At 35.8% G+C, this 23,050-nt stretch overlaps 1 protein-coding gene across 6 annotated transcripts in view; it reads right to left on the reverse strand.

Annotated features, from left to right (window-relative positions):
* The window catches only part of MMS22L (MMS22 like, DNA repair protein), a 165,732-nt gene that overhangs the window by 25,989 nt on the left and 116,693 nt on the right, over positions 1–23,050 (reverse strand). For 3 of the 6 annotated variants that reach the window (XM_058435410.1, XM_058435414.1, XM_032155607.2), the window contains 4 exons: positions 21,573–21,784; positions 17,991–18,154; positions 7,739–7,835; positions 5,818–5,985 (listed from right to left, as the gene is read on the reverse strand). In XM_058435410.1, coding sequence (XP_058291393.1) covers positions 5,818–5,985; positions 7,739–7,835; positions 17,991–18,154; positions 21,573–21,784 — 641 coding nt within the window. Of the gene's footprint in view, positions 1–5,462; positions 5,556–5,817; positions 5,986–7,738; positions 7,836–17,990; positions 18,155–21,572; positions 21,785–23,050 lie in introns of those variants that run through there. The other 3 variants (XM_058435412.1, XM_058435411.1, XM_058435413.1) reach the window with 3 other exon arrangements.

Raw genomic sequence — 23,050 nt, forward strand, 5'->3', positions numbered from 1 at the left:
AGGCCATTACATAATGGTAAAGGGATCAATTCAACAAGAAGAGCTAAATATCCTAAATATATATGCACCCAACACAGGAGCACCCAGATTCATAAAGCAAGTCCTCAGTGACCTACAAAGGGACTTAAACTCCCACACAATAATAATGGGAGATTTTAACACCCCACTGTCAGCATTAGACAGATCAACGAGACAGAAAGTTAACAAGGATATCCAGGAATTGAACTCAGCTCTGCACCAAGCAGACCTAATAGACATCTACAGAACTCTCCACCCCAAGTCAACAGAATATACATTTTTTTCAGCACCACACCACACCTATTCCAAAATTGACCACATAGTTGGAAGTAAAGCACTCCTCAGCAAATGAAAAAGAACAGAAATTATAACAAACTGTCTCTCAGACCACAGTGCAATCAAACTAGAACTCAGGATTAAGAAACTCACTCAAAACCGCTCAACTACATGGAAACTGAACAACCTGCTCCTGAATGACTATTGGGTACATTATGAAATGAAGGCAGAAATAAAGATGTTCTTTGAAACCAACAACAACAAAGACACAACATACCAGAATCTCTGGGACACATTCAAAGCAGTGTGTAGAGGGAAATTTATAGCACTAAATGCCCACAAGAGAAAGCAGGAAAGATCCAAAATGGACACCCTAATATCACAATTAAAAGAACTAGAAAAGCAAGAGCAAACACATTCAAAAGCTAGCAGAAGGCTGGAAATAACTAAAATCAGAGCAGAACTGAAGGAAATAGAGACACAAAAAACCCTTCAAAAAATTAATGAATCTAGGAGCTGGTTTTTTGAAAAGATCAACAAAATTGATAGACTGCTAGCAAGACTAATAAAGAAGAAAAGAGAGAAGAATCAAATAGATGCAATAAAAAATGAAAAAGGGGATATCACCACCGATCCCACAGAAATACAATCTACCATCGGAGAATACTACAAACACCTCTATGCAAATAAACTAGAAAATCTAGAAGAAATGGATAAATTCCTCGACAAATACACCCTCCCAAGATTAAACCAGGAAGAAGTTGAATCTCTGAATAGACCAATAACAGGTTCTGAAATTGTGGCAATAATCAATAGCTTACCAACCAAAAAGAGTCCAGGACCTGATGGATTCACAGCCAAATTCTACCATAGGTACAAGGAAGAACCGGTACCATTCCTTCTGAAACTATTCCAATCCATAGAAAAAGAGGGAATCCTCCCTAACACATTTTATGAAGCCAGCATCATCCTGATACCAAAGCCTGGCAGAGACATAACCAAAAAAGAGAATTTCCGACCAATATCCTTGATGAACATTGATGCAAAAATCCTCAATAAAATACTGGCAAACCGAATCCAGCAGCACATCAAAAAGCTTATCCACCATGATCAAGTGGGCTTCATCCCTGGGATGCAAGGCTGGTTCAACATACGCAAATCAATAAATGTAATCCAGCATATAAACAGAACCAAAGACAAAAACCACATGATTATCTCAATAGATGCAGAAAAGGCCTTTGACAAAATTCAACAACCCTTCATGCTAAAAACTCTCAATAAATTAGGTATTGATGGGACATATCTCAAAATAATAAGAGCTACCTATGACAAACCCACAGCCAATATCATACTGAATGGGCAAAAACTGGAAGCATTCCCTTTGAAAACTGGCACAAGACAGGGATGCCCTCTCTCACTACTCCTATTCAACATAGTGCTGGAAGTTCTGGCCAGAGCAATCAGGCAGGAGAAGGAAATAAAGGGCATTCAATTAGGAAAAGAGGAAGTCAAATTGTCCCTGTTTGCAGATGACATGATTGTATATCTAGAAAAAACCCCATTGTCTCAGCCCAAAATCTCCTTAAGCTGATTAGCAACTTCAGCAAAGTCTCAGGATACAAAATCAAAGTACAAAAATCACAAGCATTCTTGTACACCAATCACAGACAGAGAGCCAAATCATGAGTGAACTCCCATTCACAATTGCTTCAAAGAGAATAAAATACCTAGGAATCCAACTTACAAGGGATGTGAAGGACCTCTTCAAGGAGAACTACAAACCACTGCTCAATGAAATAAAAGAGGATACAAACAAATGGAAGAACATTCCATGCTCGTGGGTTGGAAGAATGAATATCGTGAAAATGGCCATACTGCCCAAGGTAGTTTATAGATTCAATGACATCCCCATCAAGCTACCAATGACTTTCTTCACAGAATTGGAAAAAACTACTTTAAAGTTCATACGGAACCAAAAAGGAGCCCACATCGCCAAGTGAATCCTAAGCCAAAAGAACAAAGCTGGAGGCATCACGCTACCTAACTTCAAACTATACTACAAGGCTACAGTAACCAAAACAGCATGGTACTGGTACCACAACAGAAACATAGATCAATGGAACAGAACAGAGCCCTCAGAAATGATGCCGCATATCTACAACTATCTGATCTTTGACAAACCTGACAAAAACAAGAAATGGGGAAAGGATTCCCTATTTAATAAATGGTGCTGGGAAAACTGGCTAGCCATATGTAGAAAGCTGAAACTGGATCCCTTCCTTACACCTTATACAAAAATTAATTCAAGATGGATTAAAGACTTACATGTTAGACCTAAAACCATTAAAATCCTACAAGAAAACTTAGGCAATACCATTCAGGACATAGGCGTGGGCAAGGACTTCATGTCTAAAACACCAAAAGCAATGGCAACAAAAGCCAAAATTGACAAATGGGATCTAATTAAACTAAAGAGCTTCTGCACAGCAAAAGAAACTACCATCAGAGTGAACAGGCAACCTACAGAATGGGAGAAAATTTTTGCAACCTACTCATCTGACAAAGGGCTAATATCTAGAATCTACAATGAACTCCAACAAATTTACAAGAAAAAAACAAACAACCCCATCAAAAAGTGGGCAAAGGACATGAACAGACACTTCTCAAAAGAAGACATTTATGCAGCCAAAAAACACATGAAAAAATGCTCATCATCACTGGCCATCAGAGAAATGCAGATTAAAACCACAATGAGATACCATCTCACACCAGTTAGAATGGCCATCATTAAAAAATCAGGAAACAACAGGTGCTGGAGAGGATGTGGAGAAATAGGAACACTTTTACACTGTTGGTGGGACTGTAAACTAGTTCAACCATTGTGGAAGTCAGTGTGGCGATTCCTCAGGGTTCTAGAACTAGAAATCTCATTTGACCCAGCCATCCCATTACTGGGTATATACCCAAAGGACTATAAATCATGCTGCTATAAAGACACATGCACACGTATGTTTACTGCGGCACTATTCACAATAGCAAAGAGTTGGAACCAACCAAATGTCCAACAACGATAGACTGGATTAAGAAAATATGGCACATATACACCATGGAATACTATGTAGCCATAAAAAATGATGAGTTCATGTCCTTTGTAGGGACATGGATGAAACTGGAAAACATCATTCTCAGTAAATTATCGCAAGGTCAAAAAACCAAACACCGCATGTTCTCACTCATAGGTGGGAACTGAACAATGAGAACACATGGACACAGGAAGGGGAACATCACACTCCAGGGACTGTTGTGGGGTGGGGGGAGGGGGGAGGGACAGCATTAGGAGATATACCTAATGCTAAATGACGAGTTAATGGGTGCAGCAAAACAACATGGCACATGGATACATATGTAACAAACCTGCACTTTATGCACATGTACCCTGAAACCTAAAGTATAATAATAAAAAAAAAAAGAAAAATTCCTAATGCCTGGTGGTGTTGTAGCCATTGTAATGTCTTAGTGTAATGCCTTACTCGTGTTGTTCGTGGTGATGTAGGTGTATACAAATCTATTGTACTGTCAGTCATATAAAAGTCTAGCACACACAACTATACACAGTATGTAATACTTGATAATAAGAATCATGTTACTGCTTTATTTATTTACTATACTTTACTTTTTATTGTTATTTTAGAGTGTACTCCTCTTTATACTTATAAAAATAAAAGTTAACCGTAAAACAGACTCAGGCAGGTCCTTCAGGAGGTATTCCAGAAGAAGGCTTCCTTATCATAGGAGATGACAGTTCCATGTGCGTTATTTATTTATTTTTAATTATTATACTTTAGGTTTTAGGTTACATGTGCACAATGTGCAGGTTTTTTACATATGTATCCATGTGCCATGTTGGTTTGCTGCACCCATTAACTAGTCATTTAGCATTAGGTATATCTCCTAATGCTGTCCCTCCCCCCTCCCCCTACCCCACAACAGTCCCCGGAGTGTGATGTTCCCCTTCCTGTGTCCATGAGTTCTCATTGTTCAATTCCCACCTATGAGAGAACATGCAGTGTTTGGTTTTTTGTCCTTGCGATAGTTTACTGAGAATGATGTGCGTTACTGACCCTGAAGACCTTCCAGTGAAATAAGATGTAGGGGTGGAAGACAGTGATGTTGATCATCCTGACCCTGTGTAGGCTCAGGCTAATGCGTGTGTGTCTTCATTTTTTACAAAATAGTTTAAAAATAAAAAACAATTTTAAAATAGAAAAAAGCTTATTCAAGAATATAAAAAAAAATTTTGTACAGCTATACAATGTGTGTGTTAAGCTAAGTATTTTTACAAGAGTAAAAAAGTTAAAAAAAACTTTAAAGGTAAAGAGTAAGCTAAGGTTAATGTATTATTGAAAAACTAAAAATTTTAAAAATAACTTTAATGTACTCTAAATGTATTATGTTTATAAAGTCTACTACACTACTGTACAGTACTGGCCTAGGCCTTCACATTTATCACCACTCACTCACCGACTCACCCAGAGCAACTACCAGTCCTGCAAGTTCCACTCATGGTAAGTGCCCTATATAGGTGTATCATTTTAAAATCTTTGCTACCATATAATTACTGTACCTTTTCTATGTTTTCATATATTTAAATACACAAATACTTACCATCATGTTACAACTGTCTATAGTATTCAGTACAGTAACATGTTATACAAGTTTGTAGCCTAGGAGCAATAGGCCACACCACATTGCCTAGGTGTGTGGTATAGGCTATTCTATCTAGGTTTGTGTAAATATACTCTATTTGATGTTCACAAATGATGAAATCGCCTAACTACACATTTCTTAGAACCTATCCCTGTCGTTAGGCAACACATAACTGTATTTTGATTCTTTAATAACCTTTAGGACATAAAAATTCCACTGTGAGTACTGACTACTCTAAAACAATTTCTTTAAGAAATAAATATAGGCTTATTCCCACAATGTTGAGACTCTAAATAGTCCAGCACTATTTTCAGTTGGGTTATGAGCCTATTAAAAAAAAGTCTTATTTCCTATTTTTAACAAAAACCTATATTATCTAATTGGGTCACTTATTCACTAGATACATATGATACAGTTGACTAAATAAATCAAGCATCCCTCAAACGGTTATGATTTGCCACCATAAATTTTATTAAAAAACAAGACATCCAAGGCTATGAAGTCCACTTCCCAATGAGGAACACTGAAACGCGTTTTGAGCAACAGCAGCACTGCTGAAATATACAGATTTCTAAAGCGGTCACTTTGAAAGGAAAAACATGCAAATCTATGTATTGATTTTGCTAAGTTTGCTGATAAGCCATGCTACTTCTATTCACACTTTGTAAAACTGGGAACAATCAAGTACTGAAACATTTTTCATCTCAAAAGAACATACCCAAATTTTGGGGAATAAGAAAATAAATCATTTCTATAAAATGAAATATAGATTTTATAATCACTGCCCCCCCCACGTAATTAAATTATCAAACATACCTTTGTGCTACATTCCTGCCAAGGCCCCATTTCTGCTCTGAATCCTTCAGAGACTGAGTGAGGGTAGAAATCAAGTGGATGACAACCTGCTGGTCCAATGTTGCTACTGTTTCTAAAATGCTGTAAACCTGATAATAGTACCTCATACCATAATCCTGGATAAACTGCCTGAAAGTAAAACAGGTTTATTTAGGATTACTCCTGGGGCAATTCCTTGTGCTGGTATCTACATGGCAATCAACTACGAACTGAACATAACAAAGATCATTTAATAAAAGATTACTGTAAGAATCTGGATGCAATATGAAAACTATTTAAAACACTTTAAAATAAAGAATGGAAGTGGCTTATTTAAGTTGAGCCATGACCAAAGCGAAAGCACTGTGGGGAGGAGCAGGGAAGGGAAGAGTTGGAAGCTTGGGAGGGGAGAAGGGGTAAAAATCTAATACCGGGACTTTTTTTGCAATATTCTACATATTGAAATCTGAGTGGAAAGGATATGGGAGACAGTAAGAGAAAAAAGTCAGATTTCCTAGTTACTTTTTAGTTCTTTGTAGCTCTATATAAGTCAAATAATATTTTTATGAGGAAAGCAAGTTATTCCTAATATATTTTTATGTTCCTTAACTGAACAAAAGACTTTAGACCCATAGAAGGTCTTTATAAATAAAAATTCTATATTTTAGCCTTAAAACCTCTACCCTCCACTACCAATCAACAAAATGAAAGCCACCTCGCTTAGTAAATTATAGATAACATTCAATCTTTGATCATAGCAAATCCTTTTCTCCCCTCCTAGGGCTTCACAATTTTCACAAATCCATTGTTACTGACTGATCACAATTTAAATAAACTATAAACACTTGACAGGCACTAATTATGTGATGAGAAAAATGGAGGTATCAAAGATCCAACATAGAATGAAGGAAACGAACACAAATTATTTATCATGGTAGTGGTAAGGCAGAGATAGGAATAATAAAGGTGAACTGGAAGAAATATTCAGAAAGAAATACAAAAATGTACTGCCCTAACAGCACAAGACTCTAAAGGGAACAAGACAGGGAAGAAAAAGAAAATATGCCTCGAGTTGCATTGTTATTCTTATGAACAATAGATCTACTTCTATGAAGTCCATGCTTCACAAATTAAACATAACGGAGCTTTCTGAAGCTACAGTTAGTATATTAAAGCAAGTCAGAAAAGCAGTGACATGTACTTCTACAATGGATCCAGTGGAACATGTTTAGCAAGGTCTGAAGGCCTGTGTACCTGTCATCATGACTCACATTTCCCACTTTACCCTCTCAAACCCAGTCTAGGACCACATAATGACATTTCAGTCAATGACAGATAGCATGTACAATGGTAGTTCAGTACAATAAAATTAAAATACTGCATTTTTACTGTACCTTTTCTATGTTTGGATACATTTAGATACACAAATATTTACCACTGTGTTACAACTGCCTACAGTATTCAGTGCAGAGACATGTTATACTGATTTGTAGCCTAGGGACCATTAGGCCATACCATATAGCCTAGGTGCAGAGTGGGCTATAGCACCTAGGTTTGTATAAGTACACTCCATTTGATGGTCACACAATGGATGAAACTGGCTAACTACACATTTCTCGGAACTTATCCCTATCGTTAAGAGACACATGACTGCTCATGCAAGATTCTTCCTCACTAAATTCACAGGTAATTTTAAGTCCCCTCACTTATCTTTTTCACTGGCACTTTTATTTTTCAATAAAACATCACAATGTAACAAAACTACTGCCAAAAATACAATAATTGAAATACTATAAACAAGTAGTAACACATTATGTTTTAGATAATTAGTTATTTAAAAAACATGTTGGCTGTCAAATGGCTGGCAATAGTCTCCTTGCCAGTTGGCATATTTTCCAGTTACCTAAACACAGAAGTCAGCTGGGCGGAAGGTTCTTCTTCTGACCTCACTTGGCAGGCTTTTACCATGTATTGCAGGTTCTCTGTGGCCAGCCTTTTAACTAGAAGGAAAAATTATAGCATTACGCACTGTGTCTGAATTGACCATCTGGATCCTCATATTTATGAACACTCTTGATTTAGAAAAATATGTTGTTTTCTTAAAGTATGTACATCCTTTTTCTATTTTTCAAAATGAAATATTTCTAAGTTTTTGTTTTATTCTCAAGTATACCTATCTTCCATTTTAAGAAAATATAAAAGTTTAAAAGTCTACTTTTTAGTCTGAAATAATACATGAAGACCTATTTTTCTCTTAAAAAGGTGCCCATATTAAAAAACGTTACATCATCCTAATCCTACAAACAGTAACATGCCGACAAAAGCAAGCCTTTAAAAATTCAGCTGATTTACAGACAAGCAGATTGATTTTTTAAAAATTCATAAGCATATTCTGCCCACCCCCTCACAAACATAAAGTAGCAAACTAGATACCACGAACAATTTCTTTTCACTTAAAATTAGCCAAATATGTATGCAAAAATGTTGTTTGTGATGCTATCTTCCTTTCAAAGGATAACAAAGTATAAAAAGAATACTTACATTCTTTAAATATTTAACCAAATCCTTTAAAATTGTGTGCTTGTACACAAAAATAATGCAAAAATACCAAGAAAGGATGTAGAAAACCCAATATGTTCTGAATGCTACTAAATTCTTATGTTGTTTTTGACACATTAAATATAAGAAACCAGAGAAAAAAGTGCTTTTTCCAAGAATCAAAAAAAGTTCAGAAACTGTAACCCTAAATTATAGCAGGAGCACAAAATATATGATGAACATGAACTTAATGAATATTAGGTAGTAGAGAATGTTTTCCACGGGATGAGGCTTCTGGCTAAGGAACATACAGCAACCTTGCCTTTTACTTGGGAAAACTTTTTACAACTTTTTAAAATAACTTCTCATTTTAGATGCAGTTTATTTTTTCTTTAACTGAACTACCTTTTTTTTAAAAAAAAAAAATGAGTATTTTTTTTTTTTTTTAAGAGACAAGAGTCTTGCTCTGTCACCCAGGCTAGAGAAGTGGTGTGATGATAGCTGACTCTAACTTCCATCTCCTGGGCTCAAGCAATCCTCCCACCTCAGCCTCTCAAGTAGCTAGGACTACAAGTACATGCCACTATGCCTGGTTAATTTTTTAAAAAAGCTTTTTGTAGAGATGGAGGTCTCACTATGTTGCCCAGGCTGGCCTCGAACTCCTAGTCTCAAGTGATCCTCCCACCTTGGCCTCCCAAAGCACTGGGATTACATGTGTGAGCCACCACACCCGGCCTTTTTATTTGTTAAAAGAAGAGCTTTATTGTCATATAAATCACATACCATACAGTTTACCCATTTAAAGTATACCATTCGATGGCTTTTAGTATATTCAGAGTTGTACAACCATCATTACAATTTTACAATATTTTCAATATCTTGAAAAGAAATTCCACACTCTTTAGCTATCCTGATTCCTTCTAAGCAATCCCTAACCTACTTTCTGTCTCTACAGATCTTTTTTTTTTTTTTTTTTTGAGTTGGACTCTCCCTCTATTGCCCAGGCTGGAGTGCAGTGGCATGATCTCAGCTCGTTGCACCTCTGCCTCCCGGGTTCAAGCAATTCTCCTGCCTCAGACTCCCGAGTAACTGGGATTACAAGTGCATGCCACCACGCTCAGCTAATTTTGTATTTTTAAAAGAGACGTGGTTTCACCATATTGGCCAGGCAGGTCTCGAACTCCTGACCTCAAGTGATCCACCTGCTTCAGCCTCCCAAAGTGCTGGAATTACAGGCGTAAGTCACCGTGCCTATAGAGACCTGTCTCTATAGATTTAAATATTCTGGGTATTTCATATAAATGAAATAATATGTGACTTTTGTGACTGGCTTCTTTCACTGAGAATAATGTTTTCAAGATTCATCAATGTTACAGCATGTTTCAGTACTTCATGCTTTTTTATAGCCAAACAATATTCCATTGTATAAATGTATCAAAATTTTTAAATTGATCCATCAAATGATGAGTATTCTACTTTTTGGCTATAATAAACAATACTGCTATAAAAATTAATTTACAAGTTTCTGTGTGGACATACGTGTTCATTTCTCTTAAATATATATATATATATCTAGGGGTGAAATTGCTGGGTCATACAGTAACTCCATACTTAACCGCTTGAGGGAACTACCGGACTATTATCCAAAGTAGCAACATGATTTTACATTCCCAACGGCATTAAATGAGAGTTCTAATTTCTCCACATATTCCCCAATCTTTTTCATTATCTGACTCCCTCATTATAGCCAACCTTGTGGGTATGAAGTGATATCTCAGTGTAGTTTTGATATGCATTTCCCTGGTGACTAATGATGTTGAACACCTTTTCTGGTGCTTATTGGCCATTTGTTTATTTTCTTTGTAGAAATGTCTATTCAGATTCATTGCCAATTTTTAAATTCAGTTATTTGTCCACTTATTCTTAAGAGTTATTTATATATTATAGATGCACACTCCTTATCATCACATATAATTTACAAGTATTTTTTCCAATTTTTGTGGGTTGTCTTTTCACTTTCTTAACAGCGTCCTTTGAAACACAAAAGCTCCTAATTCTTGATGAAGTCCAATTTATCTCTTCTTTTGTGGTTCATGCTTTTAGTGCCATAGCTAAGAATCCGTTGCCAAATCCTAGGTCATGAAGATTTTATTCCTATATTTTCTTCTATGACTTTTACAATTTTAGCTCTGACACTTAGGTCTATGATTCATTTTAGGTTAGTTTTTGTATGTGGTATGAAACAAGGGTCCAACTTCATTCTTTCACATGTGGCTATTTGACCTAGCAAAATTTGTTGAAAAGACTACTTTCCCCCATTAAATTGTCTTGGCACTCTTGTCAACAAACAAAAAAACCCCAGTTGACCATAAACATAGGTTTATCTCTGAATGCTTAATTCTATTCTATTGACCTACATATCTATCTTCATGCCACTATCACTTGTCTTGATTACTGTTGCTTTGTAACATGTTTTGAAATCAAGAAGTATGCGTTTTCCAGCTTTCCTCTTCTTTTTCCAAGATTGATTTGGCTATTCTGGATCCCCTGTAATTCCATATAAATTAGTAATTCATATGAAGCTATTAGTATAGTCACTTAAGCTTTCTGTGGTTACTGCTTGCATAACTATCTTTTCCCATCCTTTTACTTTCAATCTATTTATATCTGTGAATCTACAGTATTTCCTGTAAATACCATACAGGTAGATCTTGTTTTTTTAAGAATCCATTGTGATCATCTCTGCCTTTTCATTGGACTGGTCAATCCTTTCACACGGTATTATTACTGACATAGTTTGATTTACATCCGCGATTTTACTTTTTGTTTTCTTAATGACTCATTTGTTTGTTTCTTTAATCTACTGTACTATTTTCTTATTACATTAAGTGAATATTTTTTAATGTAGCCTTTCAAATTTTTAAATTATTATAATACTTTAAGTTCTGGGGTACATGTGCACGATGTGCAGGTTTGTTATATATGTATACATGTGCCATGTTGGTTTGCTGCACCCATTAACTCGTCATTTACATTAGGCATTTCTCCTAATGCTCTCCCTCCCCTAGTCCGCCACCACCTGACAGGCCCCGGTGTGTGATGTGGCCCTCCCTGTGTCCATGTGTACTCATTGTTCAACTCCCACTTATGAGTGACAACATGCGGTGTTTGGTTTTCTCTTCTTGTGTTAGTTTGCTGAGAATGATGGTTTCCAGTTTCATCCATGTCCCTGCAAAGGACATGAACTCATCCTTTTTTATGGCTGCACAGTATTCCATGGTGTGTATGTGTCACATTTTCTTTATTCAGTCTATCACTGATGGGCATTTGGGTTGGTTCCAAGTATTGATGACTTCACAACAGACTTCGCTATTGTGAACAGTGCTGCAATAAACATATGTGTGCATGTGTCTTTTTAGTAGAATGATTTATAATCCTTTGGGTATATACCCAGTAATGAGACTGTTGGGTCAAATGGTATTTCTAGTTCTAGATCCTTGAGGAATCGCCACACTGTCTTCCACAATGGTTGAACTAATTTACACTCACACCAACAATGTAAAAGCATTCCTATTTCTCCACATCCTCTCCAGCATCTGTTGTTTCCTGACTTTTTGATGGCCATTCTAACTGGTGTGAGATGGTATCTCACTGTGGTTTTGATTTGCATTTCTCTAATGACCAGTGATGATGAGCATTTTTTCCATGTTTGTTGGTGGCGTAAATGTCTTCTTTTGAGAAGTGTCTGGTCATATCCTTTGCCCATTTTTTGACGGGGTTGTTTGTTTCTTGTAAATTTGTTTAAGTTCTTTGTAGATTCTGGATATTAGCCCTTTGTCAGATGGATTGCAAAAATTTTCTCTCATTCTATAGGTTGCCTGTTCACTCTGCTGATAGTTTCTTTTGCTATGCAGAAGCTCTTTAGTTTAATTCGATCCCATTTATATACTTTGGCTTTTGTTGCCATCACTTTTGGTGTTTTAGTCATGAAGTCTTTGCCCATCCCCATGTCCTGAATGATACTGCCTAGATTTTATTCTAGGGTTTTTATGGCTTTAGGTCTTACGTTTAAGTCTTTAATCCATCTTGAGTTAATCTTTGTGTAAGGTGTAAGGAATGGATCCAGTTTCAGTTTTCTGAATATGGCTAGCCAGTTTTCCCAGTACCATTTATTAAAGAGGGAGTCCTTTCCCCATTGCTTGTGTCAGGTTTGTCAAAGATCAGATGGTTGTAGATGTGTGATGTTATTTCTGAGGCCTCTGCTCTGTTCCATTGGTCTAGATATCTGTGTTGGTACCAGTACCATGCTGTTTTGATTACTGTAGCCTTCTAGTATCGTTTGAAGTCAGGTAGCGTGACAAAGTATCCTCCTGCTTTGTTCTTTTTGCTTAGGATTATCTTGGCTATGCACACTTTTTTTTGGTTCCATATGAAATTTAAAATAGTTTTTTTTCCAATTCTGTGAAGAAAGTCAGTGGTAGCTTGATGGGAATAGCATTGAATCTATACTTTGGGGAGTACAGCCATTTTCACGATATTGTTTCCTCCTATCCATGAGTATGGAATGTTCTTCCATTTGTTTGTATCCTCTTTTATTTTGTTGAGCAGTGGTTTGTGGTTCTCCTTGAGGAGGTCCTTCACATCCCTTGTAAGTTGGATACCTAGGTATTTTATTCTCTCTGTAGCAATTGTGAATGGGAGTTCACTCATGATTTGGCTCTTTGTTATTAGTGTATAGGAATGCTTGTGATTTTTGCACACTGATTTTGTATTCTGAGACTTTGCTGAAGTGGCTTATCAGCTTAAGGAGATTTTGGACTGAGACGATGGGGTTTCCTAAATATACAATCATGTCATCTGCAAACAGAGACAATTTGACTTTCTCTTTTCCTAACTGAATACACTTTATTGCTTTCTCTTGCCTGACTGCCCTGGCCAGAACTTCCAATACTATGTTGAAGAGGAGTGATGAAAGAGGGTACCCTTGTCTTGTGCTGGTTTTCAAAGGGAATGCTTCCAGTTTTTGTCCATTCAGTATGATATTGGCTGTGGGTCTGTCATAAATAGCTCTTATTATTTTAAGATATGTTCCATCAATATCTAGTTTATTGAGAGTTTTTAGCATGAAGTACTGTTGAATTTTGTCAAAGGACTTTTCTGCATCTATTGAGATAATCATGTGGTTTTTGTCATTGGTTCTGTTTATGTGATGGATTATGTTTATTGATTTGCATATGTTGAACCAGCCTTGCATCCCAGGGATGAAGCCGACTTGATCATGGTGGATAAGCTTTTTGATGTGCTGCTGGATTCGGTTTGCCAGTATTTTATTGAGGATTTTTGCATTGATGTTCATCAGGGATATTGGCCTAAAATGTTCTTTTTTTGTTGTGTCTCTGCCAGGTTTTAGTATCAGGATGATGCTGGCCTCATAAAATGAATTAGGGAGGATTCCCTCTCTTTTTCTATTGATTGGAATAGTTTCAGAAGGAATGTTTCCAGTTCCTCTTTGTAACTCTGGTAGAAATCAGTTGTGAATCTGTCTGGTCCTAGGCTTTTTTTGGTTGGTAGGCTATTAATTACTGCCTCAATTTCAGTACCTGTTATTGGTCTACTCAGAGATTTGACTTCTTCCTGGTTTAGTCTTGGGAGGATGTATGTGTCTAGGAATTTATCCATTTCTTCTAGATTTTTTAGTTTATTTGTGTAGAGGTGTTATAGTATTCTCTGATGGTAGTTTGTATTTCTGTGGGATCGGTGGTGATAACCCCTTTGTCATTTTTGATTGCATCTATTTGATTCTTCTCTCTTTTCTTCTTAATTAGTCTGGCTAGTGGTCTATTTCGTTGATCTTTTCAAAAAACCAGCTCCTGGATTCATTGATTTTTTTGAAGTTTTTTTTGCGTCTCTATCTCCTTCAGTTCTGCTCTGATTTTAGTTATTTCTTGTCTTCTGCTAGCTTTTGAATTTGTTTGCTCTTGCTTCTCTAGTTCTTTTAATTGTGATGTTAGGGTGTCAATTTTAGTTCTGCTTTCTCTTGTGGGCATTTAGTGCTATAAATTTCCCTCTACACACTGCTTTAAATAAGTCCCAGAGATTCTGGTACGTTGTATCTTTGTTCTCACTGGTTTCAAAGAACATCTTTATTTCTGACTTCATTTTGTTATTTATCCAGTAGTCATTCGGGAGCAGCTTGTTCAGTTTCCATGTGTGGTTTTGAGTGAGTTTCTTAATCTTGAGTTCTAATTGGACTGCACTGTGGTCTGAGAGACAGTTTGTTGTGATTTCTGTTCTTTTACATTTGCTGAGGAGTGTTTTACTTCCAACTATGTGGTCAATTTTAGAATAAGTGCGATGTAGTGCTGGCAAGAATGTATATTCTGTTGATCTGGGGTGGAGAGTTCTGTAGATGTCTATTAGGTCTGCTTAGTCCAGAGCTGAGTTCAAGTCCTGGATATCCTTTTTAATTTTCTATCTCATTGATCTGTCTAATATTGACAGTGGGGTGTTAAAGTCTCCCATTATTATTGTGTGGGAGTCTAAGTCTCTTTGTAGGTCTCTAAGAACTTGCTTTATTAATCTGGGTGCTCCTGTATTGGGTGCATATCTATTTAGGATAGTTAGCTCTTCTTGCTGCATTGATCCCTTTACCATTATATAATGGCCTTGTCTCTTTTGATCTTTGCTGGTTTAAAGTCTGTTTTATCAGACACAAGGATTGCAACCCCTGATTTTTTTTTTTTTTTTTTTGCTTTCCATTTGCTTGGTAAATCTTCCTTACTCCCTTTATTTTGAGCCTTTGCACGTTGAGATGGGTCTCTTGAATACAGCACATTGATGAATCTTGACTCTTTATCCAATTTGCCAGTCTGTGTCTTTTAATCGGGGCATTTAGCCCATTTAATTATTAATTATTTTTGAACTATTTCCTTTGTGGTCACTCTAAGCTAACCATATATACCTTAACTTATCAGAGCTTCAAATTTATACTAATTCTAGTGAAATATAGAAACATAAATCCTATGCACTATATAGCTCTATTTCTTTCTCTCCCTTTTTGTGGTATTGTTGTACTTATTATATAATATCTACAAATGTTAAAACTTAAAAATATACTGTTACAATTTTTACTTTATATAAATTTATGTCTTTCAAAGAAGCTAAGAAAAGAGAGAACAGCAAATACATATCTTAACTTCTGCTATATAGGTCCAGCATTCCAAAGATCCAAAACTCCAAATGATTCAAAATCTGAAAGTATTTGAGCTGACATGATGCCGTAAGTGGAAAATTCCACACCTGACTTCATGTGACAGGCTGCATATACTATTTATAAATATTGTAAAAAATTACCTTCAGGCTACAAGTTTAAGGTGCATATGAAACATAAATGAATTTCATGTCTAGACTTGAGTCCTCCTGCTAAGATACCTCATAATATATATGCAAATATTCAAAAATCCAAAAGAATCTGATATACAAAAAACACTTCTGTTCCCAAGCATTTTGGATACAGAATACTCATCCTGTATTAACCTTCTTATTTATTGTTTCTGTTTTTTTTTTTGTTTTTTCATTTATTCCTGGGTATTTGAGTTGCCATGTGGAGTCCTTTCCTTAGCCTAATACTGTTTTGCTCTCACCACCTCCTTTTTATTGTTATTGGTAAAATACTATATTTCTATATGTTATAGGCCCAACAATATTATTTTATACAAATGCTTTTTTAAAACCAGTTAAGAGAATAAAGGTGAAAAAATGTGCATTTATACTGTCTTAATAATTATATGATAATCTTTACTAGAATTCTTTTGTGTGTTATGTGGATCCGAATTACTGCCTGGGGTCAGTCTCAGTCTGAAAAACTACCTTTAGTATTTTGTTAAAAGGTGGGTCTGTTAGCAACAAATTCTCCCAATTTTAATTTATTTGAGAATGTCTGTTTCACCTTCAGTTTTGAAAGGTAGCTTTGCTGAAAAAAGATTCTTGGTTGACAGTTCCCCCTCTACACTCCTGCTTTAATTCCTCTGAATGCTATCTCACTGTCTCTGGCCCCCAGTTTCCTCTGAGAAGTCAGCTGTTAATCTTACCAGGGTTTCTTGTAGAGGATGAGTCATTTTTCTCTGGCTACTTCCAAGATTTTCTCTTTGCCTTTAGCTTTTGGCATCTTTACTATAATGTATCTGTTTGTGGATCTTTTTGCATTTACCTTACCTGGAGTTAGTGGAACTTCCTGAATGTATAAGTTAATATTCTTGAATAAACTCGAAAAAATTTTATAAATTATATTTTATTTTCAATTTTTTTGGCTTTCTCTCTTCTTCTGGTTCACCTGTTGTATATACGGTGCACTTAATGGTGTTCCACATTTCCCAACAGCTCTGTTCATTTCCTTCATTTTTTTTTCCTCTGTGCTTTAGATTGTATGATCTATATTGATCTATTTTCAAGTTTGCTAATTCTTTCTTCTGCCAGTTCTAATCCACTAATGGGCCCCTCTGGTGAAATTTTCAACTCAGCAAAATTTCCATTTGGTTCTTTTCATAAAATTTCTTTCCGTATTGCCACCACACTTTCCTTTTCTTCATTTATCACATATTTCTTTAGTTCTATGAATATATTTATAATAGTTACTTTGAAGTCTTTGTCTATTAAAGACAATATCTGACTGCTCTCACGGGCAGTTCCTGTTGCCTGCTTTTATTCTCAGTATATGGATTGTACGTTTCTGTTTCTTTGCATGTCCTGTAATTTTTTGGTGAAAATTGGGCTTTTTAAATAATGAAGTCTACTCCTCCTCTTGCCCTCTCACTGCCTTAGATGTTGCTCCTGAGGTGATGTAACCTCAGGTACGCCCACAGTCTCCATGTGAAGACAATGGTTTTGGCAGGACTCTCTTTGACTGTCCCTTTCCCTGATCACACTCAGCTGTTAAGCTCCACTAATTAATTCTGGGTGATTGTTTTAATGTTTTTAGTAATACCCTGGGGCATAAATTGCTTTAAGGACTAATCTAATCAAATTCAGGCTCCTTTGAGGTCAGTGCTTGAGATTTATTCTGACCTAAGAGCTCTATCCCAAAGTGCTGGGATTACAGGTGTGAGCCATTATGCCAGGCCAATAAATGTTATTTTAAAGCAATCGCTGGAAGTAAGGCTGATGAGACTGAAAACAAAAGGAGTAGAATCAAAGGACCCCTACTGGTTTGCCTCAAAAATCAGCTTAGATATTCCAGCAAAAACCTGAATAAAAAAAGTATGATGACCTCTCATTACTTGATATTTAACGAATTGCCTTTAATAGTGAAGTCAGATTGAACAAATATTCTTTGAGAGGTTAACAAATCTAATCAAGGGAAGTAACCCTTAAATAAACTATGCCTCAAGGGGAGAAAAAAAGCCAAAACTAAAATGGACCAAAACATCTCAGTTTTTAACCATTTTATCATACCTAATCTGAGCTGCTAGCTGGAGTTTATTCTTTAACCATAACCCATATCAACAGATATAAAAGAATCACATACATTTTGTAACTATCCATTAAATTGATGGGAAACAGTAGTTTCTTAACTTGTGAAAAGAAAATGGTAACAAAAATAAGCTTACAAACAAACTAACCTTGTGGTTCACTGACTAACACCAAGCATTTTAAAATGCCAGGGAGGAGTAGTTCAACTTCATAAATGTCTGTGTTAGTTTCCTTGAAGAGTTGGAGGATGAAGGCCAGAATGGATGCTAAGCGAGGAGGAGGTGAGGACCCCTTATACTCAAGATAGGATTTCCTGAAAAGAAGCAAAATTTTGTTTATTCTCTGCTTAAAGCTTCAATAGAGCAAGACCAAATGGCATATAATTTAAAGATACTGGCAAAATTTACCCCTCAAATTAATACAGTGCCACTTATATAAAGTATGTATATTTTACCATGCTATCTTCAAACATAAGATTTTAGAAGCAATGACTGACTGTATATTCTTTTGGTGTGCTCTGAGGGCCAAAGCACAATATAGTCACAAACTAAATTGAAAGCAACCTTGTTTAAAATGAACTCAAAATCCAAATGAAAGCCTAACTGTTAATTTGTGGGTTTTTTTTTTTTTTCCTTTCTAATACAAGTCTGATCTCCTCTATTGGGTCCTCAATGCCGCGACACTTTCTCTAATGTCAAATTTGCATAAAGAACTCTCTCTTCATATCTATTTATTTAAGGACTTGGGAGGAGTCTTATTTTTCCAAATAAAGAGGACTGTCCTAGGAATAAGATAGGACATTCAAGCTTTATCTCCTTCCTTACTCCAGTAAGTTAAAGACTCAGAGAACTAATTTAGGATTTAGTATTATCTCTCAAGACAAGACAAAATTTAGTACTAGAACTCAAGAGAGACCATAAGGATAATAATTTGACTCATCTTTGTATATTCTCACCTCTTAGAACAGGTCCAGGCTCATAATAAGTGTTCAGTATATATTTATTAAGTGAATAAATAAAAGTTGGAATTGCTTAGTTTCTACAAATGTCTAGACAATGTGAAAATCTGTCAAATACAGCTACATATAAACTAGACATCCATTTTATATATATATATATATATATATATATATATATTTGCAAAGTAATAATAACCATAAGAAATAGAAACCACTAAGTCTTATAAACTTAAGGACAGGAACTATGTCTTAGTAATTATTTCTATTCCCTACAGTGACTTCCAACAAATACTACATATTAGAAAATTCATTCTTTGAGGTTTTGTCTAATTTTGTTTACTGCTGAATTCCTAATGCCTAGAACAAACATATATTGGGCACCAGTGGAATGCCAGGTACATGCCTAAGAACAAGAATATAGAATTGAATAAAATATGGTCTCTGAAAGCAAGAGGCCCACCACTTAGTGGAGAAGTTAAATGAGAAAAAGAAAAAGACAATTATAATATAGCATAATGGTGCTTTTGACAAAGATAAGCACAGAATTCTCAGGAATTCAGAGGAAAGAGCCCTAACTCAGAAGAGGGAGTGCAGGAATAGAGAAGCATGGCATGGAAGAAGTCATAGAAAGCAATCTCTATATCTTTTTTGAGTATTAAAAAAAAAAGCCTTCAACTATAAACCACGAGAAAAACATTTTCACTGTGTGTTAAGTAAATAGGAAAGTCAACTAATCCTGGGATCCTAAACACTGGGGTTTTAAACGGTTTTACAGATTCAGTTTCACTTCAGCATCTGTCATTTGGTTTGTACTAAAATTACTTATGCAATATCTCAAACACTGTGTTAAGTTACTATAATCCTGTTGGAAATTCAGATACAAGTAAGGCAAAACTATCATAATTCTGCAAATTGAGCTGTACAGGGCATATGATTTCAAAAAAGGAAACATACATGGTACACTGACATATCAGGTGTAGGTTTTATAAAGGATAGGTGGGATTTAGCCCAAAAAATGACATTTTAATGGAGAAAGCAATTTGAATGAAAGCTGTGACATAGGGAGGTATAAGGCATTTTGGAGGGGCAATATGAATCTTATTAGGGGTTGTATGACACCATATGTAATACATTTGGAAACGTTAAGTGATGGATCGCAGAGAGCTAAGGAGCATGAAATTTATTTCACAGACAAAAAAGATATTGCAGGTTTAATGGCAGGGAAGTTTCATAATGAAAGAGTATTTTAGGAAAAGTAATCTGGGGGCATTGTTTAGGGTGGACTAGAAGAAAAGACTAGAGATGCAGACAGCAGTTAGGAGATTCTGCCAATAGTCTAGGTATAATGTACTAAGGGAAGAGAAACAGGAAAAGGAGGACAGGATTGCCAAAGGATGGGCAAGGAAAGGAAGCAAAGAAGATAAAGCTTCTAAACCTGAGTAACAGGACACTAAGAACTCAAAAAGTGAGAGGGGAGACAGATTTTAGGCATGGAATTCTATGAGAGGTAACAGATATTATTGGGTCATTAAAAAACACAGAAAACTTACTAGATAAGAATAACATATATCACCATAGCATCTTAAAGTTTAAAAACTAATTTCATATAAAAATAAATACTACATGAAGACAATGACAAAACATTTTTTATTACTGTTTTTTTTTTTTTTTTTGAGTCAGAGTCTGGCTTTGTCCCCCAGGCTGGAGTGCAGTGGCACCATCTCGGCTCACTGCAAGCTCCGCCTCCCGGGTTCACGACATTCTCCTGCCTCAGCCTCCCGAGTAGCTGGGACTACAGGCGCCTGCCACCACGCCCTGCTAATTTTTTTGTATTTTTAGTAGAGACAGGGTTTCACTATGTTGGCCAGGATGGTCTCGAACTCCTGACCTCATGATCCGCCCACCTCGGCCTCCCAAAGTGCTAGGATTACAGGCTTGAGCCACCGCGCCCGGCCTATTAGTGAACTTTCTAATGTTAAAGTTAAAGGATATGGAGTTAGTAGAATATTTAAGAAGTTTTGTTTTTCATTTGCTTAATAAAACTGAGTTAAGACTAAACTAACAAAATAAGACTTCAGAGTGCTTCATTTCCAATATTAGCATTCATTTTTTTCACTTAATTATCTTTATAAAATATAATTACTGTATTTTATTTTTTTGAGATGGTGTCTTGCTCTGTCACACAGGCTAGAGTGCAGTGGCGCAATGTCAGCTTACTGCAACCTCCGCCTCCCAGATTCAAGCAATTCTCCTGCCTCAGCCTCCTGAGTAGCTGGGATTAGAGCCATCTGCTACCATGTCCAACTAATTTTTTTGTATTTTTAGTACAGACTGGGTTTCACCATGTTGGCCAGGCTGGTCTCGAACTCCTGACCTTAGTGATCCACCCACCTCTGCCTCCTAAAGGGCTGGGATTATAGCTGTGAGCCACCACACCCAGCCAAATATAATTACTGTGTTTTATACAGTATAAAATACAAATACTGTTTATCTGATGAAAAACTAAAAAGCAAAAATATACCTTTAGGATATATATAAGGAAGGTAATAGCTACATAGAGAAAAGAGAAGGAATTTAAAGAGCATTGTCGTAGGCTGCCATAAGCAAATGTCATTTTAATAAATTCTTAGATAATGCTTCTCAGGAAAAAAAAAAAAGCTTCTGAACTACTAGTACCCTAAGGGTTGCCAATATGTTTGAAATGCCACTTTATCACTTGTTAATAGAGCTTAATAATTTGTACATACCACCTATATTTAATATTTAGATGTACCTTATGACTTGTACAATACATTTCTTTAGAGATGATATTGGTGGAATAGTGGCTGTGTTTCTCACTGCCAACAAAACAGGATGTTGTCCAAGATCTGAAACATATGGTGAAGCTGGAAGAAATCGCCCAATATACTGCTCAATAACATTCCCTAGCAATTGATTCAAATAGGTGTTCGGATTTTGAGATTGACAACACACGATACACACGCCCTACGAGGAAAAAAAGTAAGAAATACTAAGAGGTAAAGTTTCAAAGAACAAACAATATTTAGAAACTCACTAACGAAGTCCCCAGCATTAATAATCATATCAGAATATAAAAATCAAAAAGGATACCTCACGTAATCAATAGATAATGTACATACGAATTACAAGGAGTTAAGCCTGGGCAATACATATGATATGGTATCTAAGCACGTATGTCTTTGAGGTATGGACAAAGGAAGCAGGGGAGAAGAGTAGGAAGACAAAGACAGATTCTTTTCCTCTAATCATCAGAACACTTGAACATCTTGCTCATCAACTACATTTATATGTACTTACAAAGTTATAGAACATCTTTAGGTCATTTTTTTCAGGTACTGGTTATTTTGTCTAAGGCTACACAATTTTTGCTAAAAGTCTTCCATGCTAAAAATCTGATAATTTTTTTAAAGTAGTAACAAAGAGCGAAGAATATGGAAATTAAGACTCAGAATAACAATTTACTTAGTTTTCCTATAACAAGCACTGTGCTGTGTGCTTTATATTCACTATTTCATTTAAATTTCTCAAAGAACCATTGAGTTAGTAATACTGTATCTCCATTTTACATCTAGGATAACTAACGTTTAGAAAAGTGAAGAGTTTAATACAGTCACACAGAACTCTTGATATCTGGTTGCACGTCTATTTAATCTCTTCCATTTGTATAGCAGTTAACAAAATACTTTCATATATATTACAGTATTTAATACTTAAACAATTAAACCAATACTCTGAGAGAAAATAATGTTTTCTGCTAGTATTAGTAAATATTAAATGCTACTAAATATAGATAATCACCAACACAGCAATACATTATATTCTAAAAGTTAACTCTTAATTTGGTACTTGGTGATTCACAATGTGTTTTCCAAGATAAATAATTTAAAATGTTTGAAGTCTCCATTTTAGTTGTAAACGGGTATTTACCCAATAAGAAATTCTGAAAGCTTATTTGTAATGAAAAATAGCATACAGCTGTTAAAACTGTACCAAATAAACAACTGAAAAAAATCAAACAGTGAACCCGCCCCCCCAACCCATGCGCCACCACCAACTCTATTTCTTGAGTGGTTTAAGGAAAAGCACATTAAATTAGAAGAAGATGAAGTAATAAATGAATATTTTCTGAAAATTCCGAAGAGGAGAGCTGGGTACCATGAAGAAATTAAAGACATAGCTCCAGTTCTGCCAAACAGATAATACACCAAACTTTTAAATCCACCACTTAGG

This window comes from Hylobates moloch, unplaced genomic scaffold (assembly GCF_009828535.3).
Source record: "Hylobates moloch isolate HMO894 unplaced genomic scaffold, HMol_V3 SCAFFOLD_2, whole genome shotgun sequence".
Taxonomy (NCBI): Eukaryota; Metazoa; Chordata; class Mammalia; order Primates; family Hylobatidae; genus Hylobates; species Hylobates moloch.